Source organism: Hyaena hyaena, unplaced genomic scaffold, assembly GCF_003009895.1.
Source record: "Hyaena hyaena isolate Hyena2069 unplaced genomic scaffold, ASM300989v1 scaffold_721, whole genome shotgun sequence".
Classification (NCBI taxonomy): Eukaryota; Metazoa; Chordata; class Mammalia; order Carnivora; family Hyaenidae; genus Hyaena; species Hyaena hyaena.
In genome coordinates, this window is record NW_024081346.1 from 1,005,845 (window position 1) to 1,019,921 (window position 14,077).

At 41.2% G+C, this 14,077-nt stretch overlaps 1 protein-coding gene across 1 annotated transcript; it reads left to right on the forward strand.

The window, feature by feature from the left end:
- Positions 1-2,715: 2,715 nt before the first annotated feature.
- Positions 2,716-12,811, forward strand: LOC120220635 (zinc finger protein 527-like; the record flags this gene model as incomplete). The annotated part of the gene is made up of 4 exons (XM_039217766.1): positions 2,716-2,959; positions 7,264-7,338; positions 11,776-11,902; positions 12,716-12,811. Coding segments are annotated over exons 2-4 (256 nt in total), but the record flags the coding sequence as incomplete, so codon positions are not given.
- Between the last annotated feature and the right edge of the window lie 1,266 nt (positions 12,812-14,077).

The following is a 14,077-nucleotide window of genomic DNA, read 5'->3' on the forward strand; positions in this document are numbered from 1 at the left end:
ATTTCTAAGAGTTTGCTTTTAAAATCACATACCATGAATCTCACACTAACTGGGATATTGAACTGTTAAGTCATGGAGGCAATTAGTGGTTCACCATGAAATATTTATATAGATAACACAAAGTTAGAAAATGTATAAATCAATATTTATTGTCAAAGTTACAACAAAATAGGTAAAAACATGAGTTCAAATAACTACATATTGTATACTGATAGCTATTTCAGAATTTGAATTGCCTTGTTATTAAGATAGTTACTAAATATGCACCATTTTTTTTGGTTATATAATAGGATTCCTTTATAAGGAAGTAGTAAGAATGTTAAAAGCTTCTAAGAAGAAAAATTAACATGAAAATTATACGAATTAATTTATTTTCCAGAAAATTTAAAAAGGATCATAGACCAATCATTTCCCTGTCATAGTTTTGGCTCCAAGCATACCTTTCTCTATTCTGAGATGGTAGAGCTGGGAGGGACTCTGACAAAGATGTCCCAGTCTCCCTTGTTACTGTTTGCCAGTGGAGTTTGCCAATGGAGGCATTAAAGAAAGACTGGAAGGCAGAAAGGGAGAAGGAACGCACTTCTATTTTCCAGTTCTTTCAGTATCTCTAGCAGTAGAGGAGGGCTATAGCTTGCCTGCAAATTCTTTTTGCTTTCTCAGCGCCAGATTGCTAAACCATTAACAGCCACCTTGAGACTATCCTTCCGAACTCTTAGGTTATGGTAAATCCATCCTTTCTCCTTTGTTCCCCAAGCTCTATGGTGTTAGCTATTCCTTGAAGTTACAAATCTGTCCCCTTTTTGCTCTTTCAATCATCCAACTTTGTATAATCAATTTCCTGTAATTAAATATTGTTTGAAATTGCCAGTGTAAATCTGCTTTTTTGACTATATCTTGATGGACATAGTCCTACCACAATTTGTTTTAGCAGTGCAACCACTTACTTGTGGGCATACTTTGAGGACCACTGTCCTACTCTACTGGAGATGACTAGACTCAAACCAGTGTTGGACTTGGTGGTATGGGATTTTAAAAAAAGTAAATAAAGGACAGAAACTCTTCCTATGACCAATTACTGACATATGAAGAGATAGTCATATACTTTCAAACTTTCTCTTTAAAAAATTCTTTAATGTTTATTTTTTGAGAGAGAGAGAGAGTGGAAGAGGGGCAGAGAGAGAGGGAGGCACAGAATCTGAAGCAGACTCCAGGCTCAGCACAGAGCTATCAGCACAGAGCCTGATGTGGGGTTCGAACTCATGAACCGCAGATCATGGCGTAGGGCAGTCGGACTCAACTGACTGAGCCACCCAGGTGCCCTCGAAGTTTCTCTTGAAGGTATATTATGCCAATCAAGAATGGAATATCTTAATTTTCCAGTATTTAGTATGAAATGTCCAAGCTGATCTCTATCCTGCAGTGATAATCAGATCCAGGGAAGAGCTGTTTGGTCAAGTAGCCAATCACAACTATCATCCAAAGAACACTTACCTAGTACATTTCCCCAGTGAAGCAACCCAATTATTAAATATTTTAGAGCCTTAAAAAAAAAATGCCTTCTTCTGAAAGTTACAGCACCCAGTTTCACAGAATAGCAAATCGCTTCAACCCTACTAGCCACACTCCTTTTGTCCAAGACTCTCCAGACTTAGCTATTAGAGGTCTCTTGATGGGGAGGGGATTGGAGGATTTATTCTCCAAAGATTGGTTCTCATTTCAAGAACTTCCCCCTTGTTTCCACATACTGCTATTTACCAAGATCTTGACTTGTGTGCACTTTCCAGATCTTCCAGGGTCTGCGGGTGGGGAAGAATGCTGCTTTGTTCAGAATTTTGACTCCCTCCTTGACCAAATTTTAGTTAGGCTCCTCTGGACCCTCTTCTCAACTAGGGTTCAACCTTTGGGCTTCAGTGTTTGTCTTTGCATTACCCATTTGGAACTACTGTTCAGTTCTGGTTTTAACATCACTCAGGGGCTCACGTTCTCATCTTCCTGACTGTGGATGGTTTTTTTGAAGCTGGACCCTAATTGAAGTTGTAAGGTAAAAGGGTGGAAGCAGCACTAACAGAACCCCCAGAGCTACTGGCTATCACATTATAAAGGGCTCTAGTGCAAATGAGCGTCTTCCTAACTAACAGAATCTAACGACCCTTCTGTGGTATCACATCAGGTCCAAGTAGAGAAGGGTTATAAACACGAAGGTAGCAGTGATCCGGCCCATTGCCAGAGATGAGGGATGGCATGCGGGGTGGGAGAACAGCACACAAAGAAACCTCTCCCACGGGCTCAACACTAAAAGCCAGCCCAGAAACAAATAAAGCTCCACCGCTGGTCACAGGTAAACTCCCTCGACCTCTGGGATAAGAACACAAAGAAATGGTCGCCCAAAGTCAGCCACAGTCCCTCTCACAAACCCACAAGCACTCTCACATTCTCCGCGTCACACATCGACCCACAATCACGGGACGTGATTTTAAACACAGAAGCTGACTGCACTGACAGAAGCCTTCGCCCCGCGGTGCACAAGCACAAGTGTGCAGCGACGGTCACACAGAGATCATCACATCTGAGCATTCAGTAACAGTCACGGACGCGCGCAACTTCACGGTTTCCTCCCACACGGCCCCCACAGTCATCCGCGTGGCCAACATCCACCAGTTCTCGGGTCAAAACACCCAGGGTTGCAGTTACCTGCGCAGGCGCGGAGTAGAGGTTGGGGCCCTCTGGGAAATGTAGTTCAGCAAAGAAGGCCGCGGCGCAAAGCTCTCTGGGGCTGGTGGTTCAGAGGCTCGTAAGGAAAAACTGAGCTGCGTCCAGTCCAGCTGGATGTTTCCCCAGAGGAGCTCCGGGTCCCGCGCGGCTCAGTCCCTGCTCCGCTTCGCTCCGCGGGGCATTCTGGGAGGGGACGTTGTGGGTCTTGGGTCGCTGGGCGGGTTTCAAGAGCCCGCGGCGCCGGGAGGTGAGTTGGGCCTGGCTGAGAGCGGGAGCTAGAGGTCAGGGCCAGACTTGAGGTGGACCGTCAGGGACCGGTCTAGGGCCCGCGGGGTGCCTCAGCTGTTACTGTATAACTGTGTGAGAGACTGCGATGTGACAGAACGTGATCTTGTGTGGCACCGCGTGTGTGATTATGAGCGACCTATATGTCTCAGGTATAATACTGTGTGTGTGTGTGTTTCTGTAGGTATTACTGTGTCACTGTATATGGGTTTGTGAGAAACTGCGGGTGTGACATTGTGTCGCTTTATGAATATGTGTGATTATGTTTGGCCACTTGTCTCTATAGATATGAGTGTTTGAATGTGTGTGACAGCAGGTGTGATTGCGAACCCATGACCATCTTTCTCTGCAGTTATAAATTTGTATGAGTAATGGTGACAGATATGTGGCCTTGTGTCGTATGTCACTGTGTGCGAGACTGCGTGGGACTGTCTGTTGAAATAATTGTGAGTCATCATCTCTGTCTTTGGGTTAATGCCACTGTGTATGTATTTGACATTACAGGTGAACTTATGTGACTATGTATAGTGTTGTGTGTGTCTATGTATAGTGTTATGTGTGTGATTGGGTGAGAATTTGTATGTGTGTACGTGAGACTGAAGGCTTGATTTTGTGGGACCTCGTGTGTGATTGTGGGCACAGAAAGATTAAAATTACTTGCCCAAATTCAGACAGTTAATAAGTGACAAAATAGGGTCTTGAACCTAGGCAGTTTGGCTCCAGAGTCCTTACTTTCAGTTACTGAACTCTCTTCATCTTCCCCATACTGTGAGAGTGAAAAATGGGGGCCTTGAGTTCTGAGGGTGTTGGAGAGGATTGTCCCTGGTCTTGGACTAGGAACCGTCAGGATATGGGAACTTAATGTGGGTCTCTTCCTTCAGTCCCCTTGTGAGTCACAGGACCCAGTCTAAAGACCTTGTAGAGAGCCCATCCCCAAATTGGCTGCTCTGGGGATGGAAAGCTCAATCTGAACGCCTGGTCTTCCTCACCTTAGGCCATGCAGTTTCAGATTTTAGCTTTATCTCTGTTAAAACCCTTCCGTGTTTGGTGCTGAGAGAGGCTGATCCATGGCTCTTTTTCTGATGTACCAAGCGAGCTAAATTTTGGTTCTGACTTTCTTAGTTAATAAAGAAAAATGGTCTCATTTCCTTTCCAAATGTGTGTATAGAATGTGAGCAGGAACAAAGGTAGCACTTCTTTATATCAGGAGTTGGCTCATGCAGTCTTGACAGCGAGGAAAGAAAGGTTCTGAAAAATGGAGTAACTTGCCCACAGTCGTGCAGCCAATGAGTGAAGGAGTGGAGAGGTCACCATACACCTATGAAGCCCAAGTCTCTAACATCACCTTCTTTTGGAGACTGATGGCTCATCTCAAACTTTAAAGAATATTACCCAAGTTATACACCACTATTTGCAGACAGAAATTTAAAAGATATTTCTCTGGGGTGCCTAGATGGCCCAATCAGTTGAGCTTCTAACTCTTGATTTCAGCACAGGTAATGATCCCAGGGTTCCCGGATCAAGCGCCATGTCGGGCTCTGCCCTGAGTGTGGAGACTGCTTAAGATTCTCTCTCTCCCGCTCCCCCTCCCCCACTTGCGCTTTCTCTCTATATATAAAATAATAATAAAAAAGTAAAAGACATTTTTTTTATGCAGATACTATGTAGGGTTCCCAGATGCAGAAAAGGCTTCATTGACTCTCCTCTCAGGTTGCAAAGGCTTTTATGGACAATTTTAAGCTGTGTTGCACTAAGGAAATAACTTTCTTAGAGACTGATTGGCCAGAGCAGAGTAGCCCAGATTTAGGGGGTCATGTATCCTGAATTCTAGGTCAAACACAACTATCCTCATTTTTGGAATGAAGAAATGTTGGCTTTGAGAGAACAACAAACATAATTCAGGCTGTGCAATTTGTTATCCATTTTTATTAAAATTTTAGCAATGCCTGCCTATTTTCCTTTTTTTAAATTTATTTATTTCTGAGAGAGAGAGACAGCATGCTCAGTGGAGGGTCAGAGAGAGAGGGAGACACAGAATCTGAAACAGGCTCCAGGCTCTGAGCTGTCAGCAAAGAGCCCGACATGGGGCTCCAACCCATGAACCGCGAGAACATGACCTGAGCCAGTCAGACACTCAACCGACTGAGCCACCCAGGCACCCCTGCCTGCCAATTTTTCTGTGCCACAGAAACGCCAGCTGTATTTCTATGAAGTAATAAAAGTAATAGCTGCATCTCTGACAATGCTTTTCTAGTAAGTATATATGGCATTGATTCCCCAGGTTATGTTAAATAATTCCTATGCAGACATTGTAGCCTCTTGAAAGAGGACTAGTTTTTTTTTTATGTTTATTTTTGAGAGAGAGAGAGAGAGTGGGGGAGGGGCAGAAAGAGAGGGAGACAATCTGAAGCAGGCTCCAGTCTCTGAGCTGTCCGCATAGAGCCTGATGCAGGGCTCAAATTCATGAACCACAAGATCATGACCTAAGCCAAAGTCAGACACTTAACCGACTGAGCCACCCAGGCACCCCTGAAAGAGGATCAGTTTTGAGTGTCATTGTAGCTTGATTCTTATAACTTTGAGTTGGTTAAGCTTTTTGAAACTCAGTTTTACTTGCTGGTAAGATAAGGATAATAATATTTACCTTTGCGGGTACCTGGGTGGCTTAGTCGATTAAGCGTCTGACTTTCGCTTAGGTCATGATCTCGAGGTTCATGGGTTCGAGCCCCGCATTGGGCTCTGTGGTGACTGCCAGCTCAGAGCCTGGAGCCTGTTTCAGATTCTGTGTCTCCCTCTCTCTCTGACCCTCCCCTGCTCACGCTGTCTCTCTCTGTCTCCTAGAAATAAATTTAAAAAAAAATTTAAAAAAAATAATATTTACCTTTGCAGTTTTTTGAAGAATAAAGAAAATAATGACATATGCAGGGTTCCTGGGTGGCTCAATCGGTTGAGCATCTGACTCTTGGTTTCAGCTCAGGTCGTGATCTCCGGGGTCGTGGAATCAAGCCCCAAACTGGGGTCTGCATTGTCAGTGCAGAGCCTGCTTGGGATTCTCTCTCCCCTTCTCACTCTGCCCCTCCCCTGCTTGTGTGCTCTCTCTCTCTTTCTCAAAATAAATAAATAAATATTTAAAAAAAGATAATGACATGTACAACATGTGTAACATCACTATTGATATTACAGGAGGCCCGGTAAGATTGATTTATTCATTTAATAAATATTTTTTAAGTTTATTTATATATTTTGAAAGAGAGAACAAGTGAGGGAGGGACAGAGAGAGGGAGAGAGAGAATCCCAAGCAGACACCATGCTGTCAGCTGGGAGCCCAATGTGGAGCTTGATCCCATGAACCGTGAGATCATGACCTGAGCCAAAATCAAGAGTAGATGCTTAACCTGATTGAGCCACCCAGGTGCCTCTATTTAACAAATATTTTTTTGAGGGCCTGCAAAGGTTCTGGTGTTATTCTAACACTAGAGATACACCAGTGAACCAAACAAATCTTAGTTCTATTAGATCCCACACTGTTGTTGGCAGAGACAACAATAAACAGAAAAAAAAAGTAACATGTCCAATGGTGTCAACAGCTAAGAAGAAAAATTGCAATAAAGAAAAAGACTGGAAAGGAAGTTCTCTTTAGATAGAATTTTCAGGAAAGTCATTCTCATGTGGCGACAACTGAGCATAGAAAGGAATGAAGAGAGGGAATGAGTCATGTTCAGGCAGAAGGAAAATCAAAGGTGACAGCCCTGAAGGAACTGTGCACAGGAATAAGGGTAGGAAACGAAGTCTAAGGGGCAGCCAAGGGCCAGATCATAAACCACTTTGTTGGCCATTTAGATTTTGTTGAGTTCAAGCTATGTGTTCTTTTTTTTTTTTTTTTTTTTAATTTTTTGATGTTTCTGAATGGAGGAGGGGCAGAGAGAGAGGGAGACACAGAATCCAAAGCAGGCTCCAGGCTAGCTGTCAGCACAGAGCCTGACGCGGGGCTCGAACCCATGAACCGTGAGATCATGACCTGAGCCGAAGTCGGACACCCAACCGACTAAGCCACCCAGGCGCCCCTCAAGCTATGTGTTCTTAATAGCAATGAGGACTTCAGGGGTTAAATCTTTTGCCTTTTCTCAGATCTTAGGGGGGATAGGGCTGGCCCATGTAAGGAGGCTATGGAGACCAGAAAGAGACAAGAGTTCTATCTTTGTGAATCTCAGATCAGCAATTTCGGGCTGGTCTGCCATTTTCCCCCCTATAATTCTCCCTTCTCAGGACATTGCCCTCCAAAAGAGAAGATTGAAGAAGGAAGGAAGAATGGCTGTTGGACTTTGTAAAGCCATGTCCCAAGTAAGTTGGGTTTTCACTTTGTTTCCAGAAATTCTACCTCCTTTTTTAGGACTTTGGGACTTCACAGAGACACAAATAGCCCAATGAGCACTGTCACCACTTGTGTCTATCAACTGCTTCATATAATCTCTCTATAAATCATTTAGTATATTTTTTACTCAGTGCTGTGCTCAAATATGTGATGGAAGATAACTATCCTTTTTGGATAGCTCATGATTTGTTATGCTGGGGATTAGTGCAAGTGGAATAAAGGACAGAGATGTGATTATTGAGTACCGTATTAAATAGGGAAGTCAAGGATGGCCTCTCTGAGGAAGTGACATTTAAGAAAAGAAAACCTCAGTGAAAGTAGGGATTACGTTTCGTGGAGATTTGAATAAGAGCTTTAAAAGTAGAAGGAATAGCAAATATGAAGTTATTATGGTGGTAACATGTTTGATGTGCTCTAGAAATATCATTGAACCAGTATCCTAGGAGGGAAATGAGCACTATGAGATCAGAGGAGTAGCTGGGGAACAGGTTATATAGGACCTTGAAACTCATGACCAGAACTTTGGGTTTTGTTCTAAGGGTGAAGGAGAGTCATTGGGGGTGTTTGTGATGCAATTTGATTTATATTTTAAAAGGAAAATAGAAAGGAATTAAGGGTGGGGTGGGGTGACCAGTTAGAAGACTGCCACAGTAATCTAGATGGAAGGTGATAGCTGCCAGGACTGTGGTGGTATCATTGGAGCTGCTGGGATTTGGGGTATATGTTGGAGATAGAAAATATGGGATTTGGTCAGGGATTGGTTGTGGAGTGTGAGAGGAAGAAAGAAGTCTAGGGTAACTACAAAGATTTTTGACCTGGGCAACTGTACAAATGGTCATGCCATTTACTGAGATGGAAAAACAGGGAAGAATGAGATGGGAACAAGAATTGAATTCTAGATACATTAAGTTTGTGAGACCTACTGTATATCCAAGTACAATATTGATTATATACCTAGAGTCATGATTGGAAATGTGAATTTGAGAATCATTAGTGTATTTAAAGTCATAGGACAGGATAAGATTTTCTTGAGGGTAGGATTGTGAGTATAGATAGGAAAGATGCCCCAGGACTGAATTTGGGTATTATCTAGAGGCTGACAAGAAGAGGAGGAATCAGCAAGAGAGACTGAGAAGGACTGACGTAGAAGGAAAACCAGAAGAGTGGGAAGTCAAGAGTACAGAGTATTTCATAGAGGGTATGATCAACAGAATTAAACTCTTCTGAGAGATTGAGGAAGATGTAGACTGAGAACTGACCTTTGGATTTGGCAACATGGAAGCTGCTGATATTCTTGACAAGAGCTACTTTATAGAGGAGTTGAGATGAAAGCATCATTGCAGTGGGTTCATAAGGGAATAGTAGGCCTAAATAAAAGGTGAGAATAGAGATGAGTCTAGACCTGCGCTGTCCAGTAATGTACCCAGTAGCCACTTAAGGCTGCTCTAAATTAAGATGTGCTATAAGTATAAAATATATACAAGATTTTAAATTTTTATTATTTTTTTAATTTTAGAGAGAGAACAGGCAGGGGAGAGGGGCTAAGGGGGGGGGGAGAGAGAGAGAGAGAGTGAGGGAGAGAGAAAGAGAGAGAATTTTAAGCAGGCTCCAAGAAGCCTGGTGTGGGGCTTGATCCCAGAACCCTGGGATAATGACCTGAGCTGAAATCAAGAGTTGGGCATTCAACCAACTGAGTCACCCAAGTTCCCCAAATATATACCAGATTTTGAAGATTTAGTACAAAGAAGAATGTAAAACATCTCAATAATTTTTAGATTGAGTATATGTTGAAATATATGAATATGAATTATTATATTAGTATATTAATATTTTAGATATAATGGGTTAAATTAAGTATATTATTAAATTTACCTATTTCTATTTACTTTTTTTCCTTTTTGCAATATAACCTATTTGTTCAGCATGACATTTGGTCTTAAACATCTTTAAATGTGCTTTATACTTTTTTCTTACTTGTGAGATTAAATAAGATAACTGTAAAATGCTTATTAGGGTGTCTGGCATAATTGGTCAGTAAACAGCAGAATATAAATAGCAGTTATTCTTATTTTTTCATTATTTAAAAAAAATTTTTTTTAATCTTTAGTTTTGAGAGAGAGAGAAAATGAGACAGAGTGTGAGTGGCAGAGGAACAGAGAGGAGGACACAGAATTCGAAGCAGGCTCCAGGCTGTGAGTTGTCAGCACAGAGCCCAACATGGGGCTTGAATTCATGAGTCATAAGTTCATCATCTGAGCCACCCAGGCGCCCCCTAAAAATTAATATGTGGCTTACATTGTATTTCCATTGGATATTGCTGATTTAAACAACTCTTTAGAAGAGTTCTGTTATTTTTTTAAAAAGTCTTATTTATTTAAGTAATCTCTACTTTTTTATTTAAGTAATACTCTACCCAGCATGGAGCTCAAGCTCAATGATCCCAAGATCAAGAGTTGCATGTTTCTCTGACTGAGCCAGTCAGGTGCCCCTGGAAGAGTTTTGTTATTAAGAGGCGTAAGGAAATGGGACAATAACTACAGTGAGATTATGGAAGGGACTTTAGCTATTTATAAGATGAAAGGTATTGCATCAGTTTGTATATTAATAGAAATAATCTAGTAAAGTGAGAAAATACCAATAATATGAGATATCTGATATCTCCCTGATAATTGCAAGGGAGAGAGGTGACAGTGTCTTTATGTGGACAAGTGAAGGGATTGGTCATAGATAGGAGCCTAGAGTTTTATCAATAGAAACAGGGAAGACAGTATATGAGTATAGATATAGGTCAGCAAGGACTTGTAATGAACAAGAAGATGAGGAGGTTCAAAGTGGAACAGGGGATGAGTTGGTGGTAGTTTGAGAGAGAAACAGAAACTATGAAATAGTCATGGGAGAGTAGGAAAGTGAATTTATTAGGGAAGTGTACTGGTGCTTTTGTGGTCATACATTTTATCAGTCAGGGTTCCAGCAAGAAACTCAAAAGGGGACTCTTTACAAGCTATGATCAGTATATAGAAAAACCACAGAGCATAGTGCTGTTCCATGGGACTCATAACAGTGAAACTTGGGCCTGAATCCAGAGACGGAGAGATCTGAGTGTAGAGGGCCTCTGACAGGCACTGTGACCTAGGAGTGAAGGACAGACCACACAGGGCGGAGTTGCAAGGAGGGTGCCAGGGGAGTAACTAATGTGCTTCACTCGCCTCTCTCTCATCTCTTGCCTGTGGCTGAACCCGACTGAAAATGGGGCTGGGAAAGGGAGTCTATTAATACAGTTAATACAGGTGAGCCATAGAGAAGTGTAGAGGGGCACACGGAAGTTATACAATAGTATGTATTCATGTGATGGTTTTTCTCTGGCTACATTCATTCACGTTTCTACTCTGTAGAGTAACCATATTTAATATGTGTTTATTTATTTTTGCAATTTGATGGACAGCAATATAACACTTAATTTGAAAGTACAAGCAAAAGAGATTTTTTTCTCCATAAACTTAAAATATAAAAAGTAGCTCAAAAAGTGGAAAACTGAATAGAGCAATGTGCATCGTGCAGGCCTGAAGCTGCTGTGTTTAGAAGAACCCACTTGCAGATTGGCTTTTGGCTGGCATCTGAGATCTTGGCACTAGTTTCATTCTCTACACTGATAGAGATTATTTTTAATAAAAAATGAGACCATACTCTGCACATGGAACTCTCCCATTTTAAACATTGAGTACTCTTCCTTCCTATGGATATATTCTAGGAAACTTTACCATTTATTCACTGAATGGCAAGTATTTACTGTTTAAAATGTGACTGCTTTTATAATAGACACTGGATATTCAAAAGCTTATAAAACAGATATCCTTCCCTCATACAGGTTATAGTTCAGTGATGTAGGCTAAACTCTTATTTTTTGACATGTAAGTATTTTCCAGATATAACCTTCCAGTGAAAATTCTAAATCTCTTCACACATAGTTTATTATTTCTTCAGGACACATTTTTTGAAGTTTCTCCTTACATATAGTCTAGGTTTCAGACCACACCCTTTAGTTAAAGCCCAATTCAAGGCCTTTCTTCACTACTCTGACTCATGTCAAAATATAAAGGAATCATCCCTATAAGAATTTCTTGATACATAGTGTATGTAACATAAAACAGCCTTACTCACATACTTTCATGTTATAAACTCATGTTTCATACCATAAGCTAATTTTTTCCTGTGTATAGGTCTTATTTCACAAAAATGTGAGATTTTTTTTCTCTCAAAATATTTGACAAACCTGGACATGTACTTGCTCCCCAATAATTAGTTTCCTTGGGCTACCTAGAGAACTCTGGCAGAATTAATCTTTTCTGCTAGGACCATATGGTAGCACTTGGCAAATGAGATTTTTTTTTTTTTTTTTTTAATTTCAGGGTTTGGTGACCTTCCGAGATGTGGCTCTAGATTTTTCCCAAGAGGAATGGGAATGGCTGGACCCATCTCAGAAGGATTTATACAGAGATGTCATGTTGGAGAACTACAGGAACTTGGTATGGCTTGGTAAGGATGTCTCCCCTATAATTCAGAATCTTCCCTCTGGTGTGTTTTTGCTTCCTCCATTAGGAATATCTAGGTCAACTTAAGTGCTTAGCTGAAGTTTCTTTTTCCTGTTACCAGGAAATAATTTGAAGTCATTTCAAAGAGTTAGAAATGAGTAGTTGCCATTGTTGTAAAAGGATGGTTTGGAATAGCAGCATCAGTATGGCATAGGAATTTGTTAAATTGCAAATTATAGAGTCCTACTATAGATCTACAAAATCAGAAACTCTGGGAACAGGCCCAGTAGTTTGGGTTTCAATGAGCCCTCCAAATGATTCTGGTGCTCATTTAACTTTGAGAACCACTGTGGCTTCTGATTCAGTAGGCCTGGATTGGGGCCTACTATTTATTTATTTATCTTGAGAGGGAGAGAACACACATTCGCCGAGCAAGCCGGGAAGTGGCAGAGGAGAGAATCTAAGCAGGCTCCAAACTGTCAGCATGAAACCCAAGTTGGGGCTTGAACTCACAAACCACAAGATCATGACCTGAGCCAAAATCAAGAGTAGGACTCTTAACTGCCACTCAGGTGCCCTGAGAATTTGCAATTCTAAGTTCCTAGGTGGTGGTGCTTTTGCTTTAGCACTTTAAGAACCACTGCTACGGAAGAAGTTTCATCTTCGTCCTTCATACCAACATCATTCTATTCTCTTGCCCTTCCTCTAATTGCGTTTCTTGCCTAATGACCAAGAGGTTGAGTTTGAGTCCTAGAAAGGCTAGACTGTCTCTCTGTTGGTCTCTTTCTTGCTCTCATTGTTCTTCTCCTGTAAACAGGACTCTCCATTTCTAAGCCCAACATGATCTCCTTATTGGAGCAAGGGAAGGAACCATGGATGGTGGAGAAAGAAATGTCAGATGGTCCATATGCTGGTGAGTGACAGGGAACTGGACGAGGGTTGTTGTAAGATTCCAGCCCAAGTGGCCATGAGCAGGCTGCCCTGCACTTGAGGAGGCCACCTGGACTTGGTGGGGGTGGGTTTCTCTTTTTTTATCAAAGTATATGCTCTATGATTCTTCTAGACATAATCTGAATCGCAGTCCTTGCCAGCTCTTCTTTTCCCTTTAGGATCAGAAATGTATACATTTCCAGATTTCATTTTAGAGTTTTTATTTTTATCAAAGTTATTATAAAGGTTACGTATGCACATTGCTTTAACGAGTTAAGTAGTTGTACATGGTGTATTCCCTTAAAAAAGGAAGTCTCTTGTCCTCCTCCCTAGCTTCCCTCTCTGTAAAGGGATCAGCTTTCTTTACTTTTGCAACTTTTTTGATATTTCCTTCATTTCTTTAACAAATATATTTATGTTGCTATTTCTTAATTACTTTTTCAGGTTTAGTCCTCAACCAATATCTTCTAAGAAAATAAGAATTTTTTTTGAAAATAAGAATTTAATACTTTCTTATCTTGAATCTAATACATGTGCATATGCATGCTCATGTGCATGTTTACACACACACACACACCACAAACACACAGACACAACAGACAAACAGACACACACACACACACACACACACACACACACACAGTTCCCATCTCCCCATCTCACCGGTATCATAATTTTGATTGAATCACTGTTTAGGGTTTATATTATTGTGGCTATTAAGTGCTAGTCATAGCCATGCTGTATATATACCAAGATTACTTTTTCTATACAACTTTTTTTTTAAATGTTTATCTATTTTTGAGAGAGAGACAGAGTACAAGTGGGGAAGGGGCAGACAGAGAGGGAGACACAGAATCTGAAACAGGCTCCAGGCTCTGAGCTGTCAGCACAAAGCCTGATGTAGGGCTCCATCTCAGAACCGTGAGATCATGACCTGAGAAGTCGGATGCTTAACCAATTGAGCCACCCAGGCACCTCTCCATACAACTTTTTATTTTTCCTGGAGTTAATAATTTCGGGGAGGGGTGGTGGAAGTGTTGTCTATTTGGTTTTTTTCCTTGATTTTCTATATACATATTCCTCACTCAATTCCCTCCTCCCCATCAACTATCTAAATCTCTTAAGACACTCAGACACATTAGGTAATCTATTGATTTTATCATCTTGGAGAAATCTCTCCTAGACTCTTCAGATATGCTTCACTCTGGACAAATGGCTCATTATATCTTCATGTACTCAGTTTGGGTTT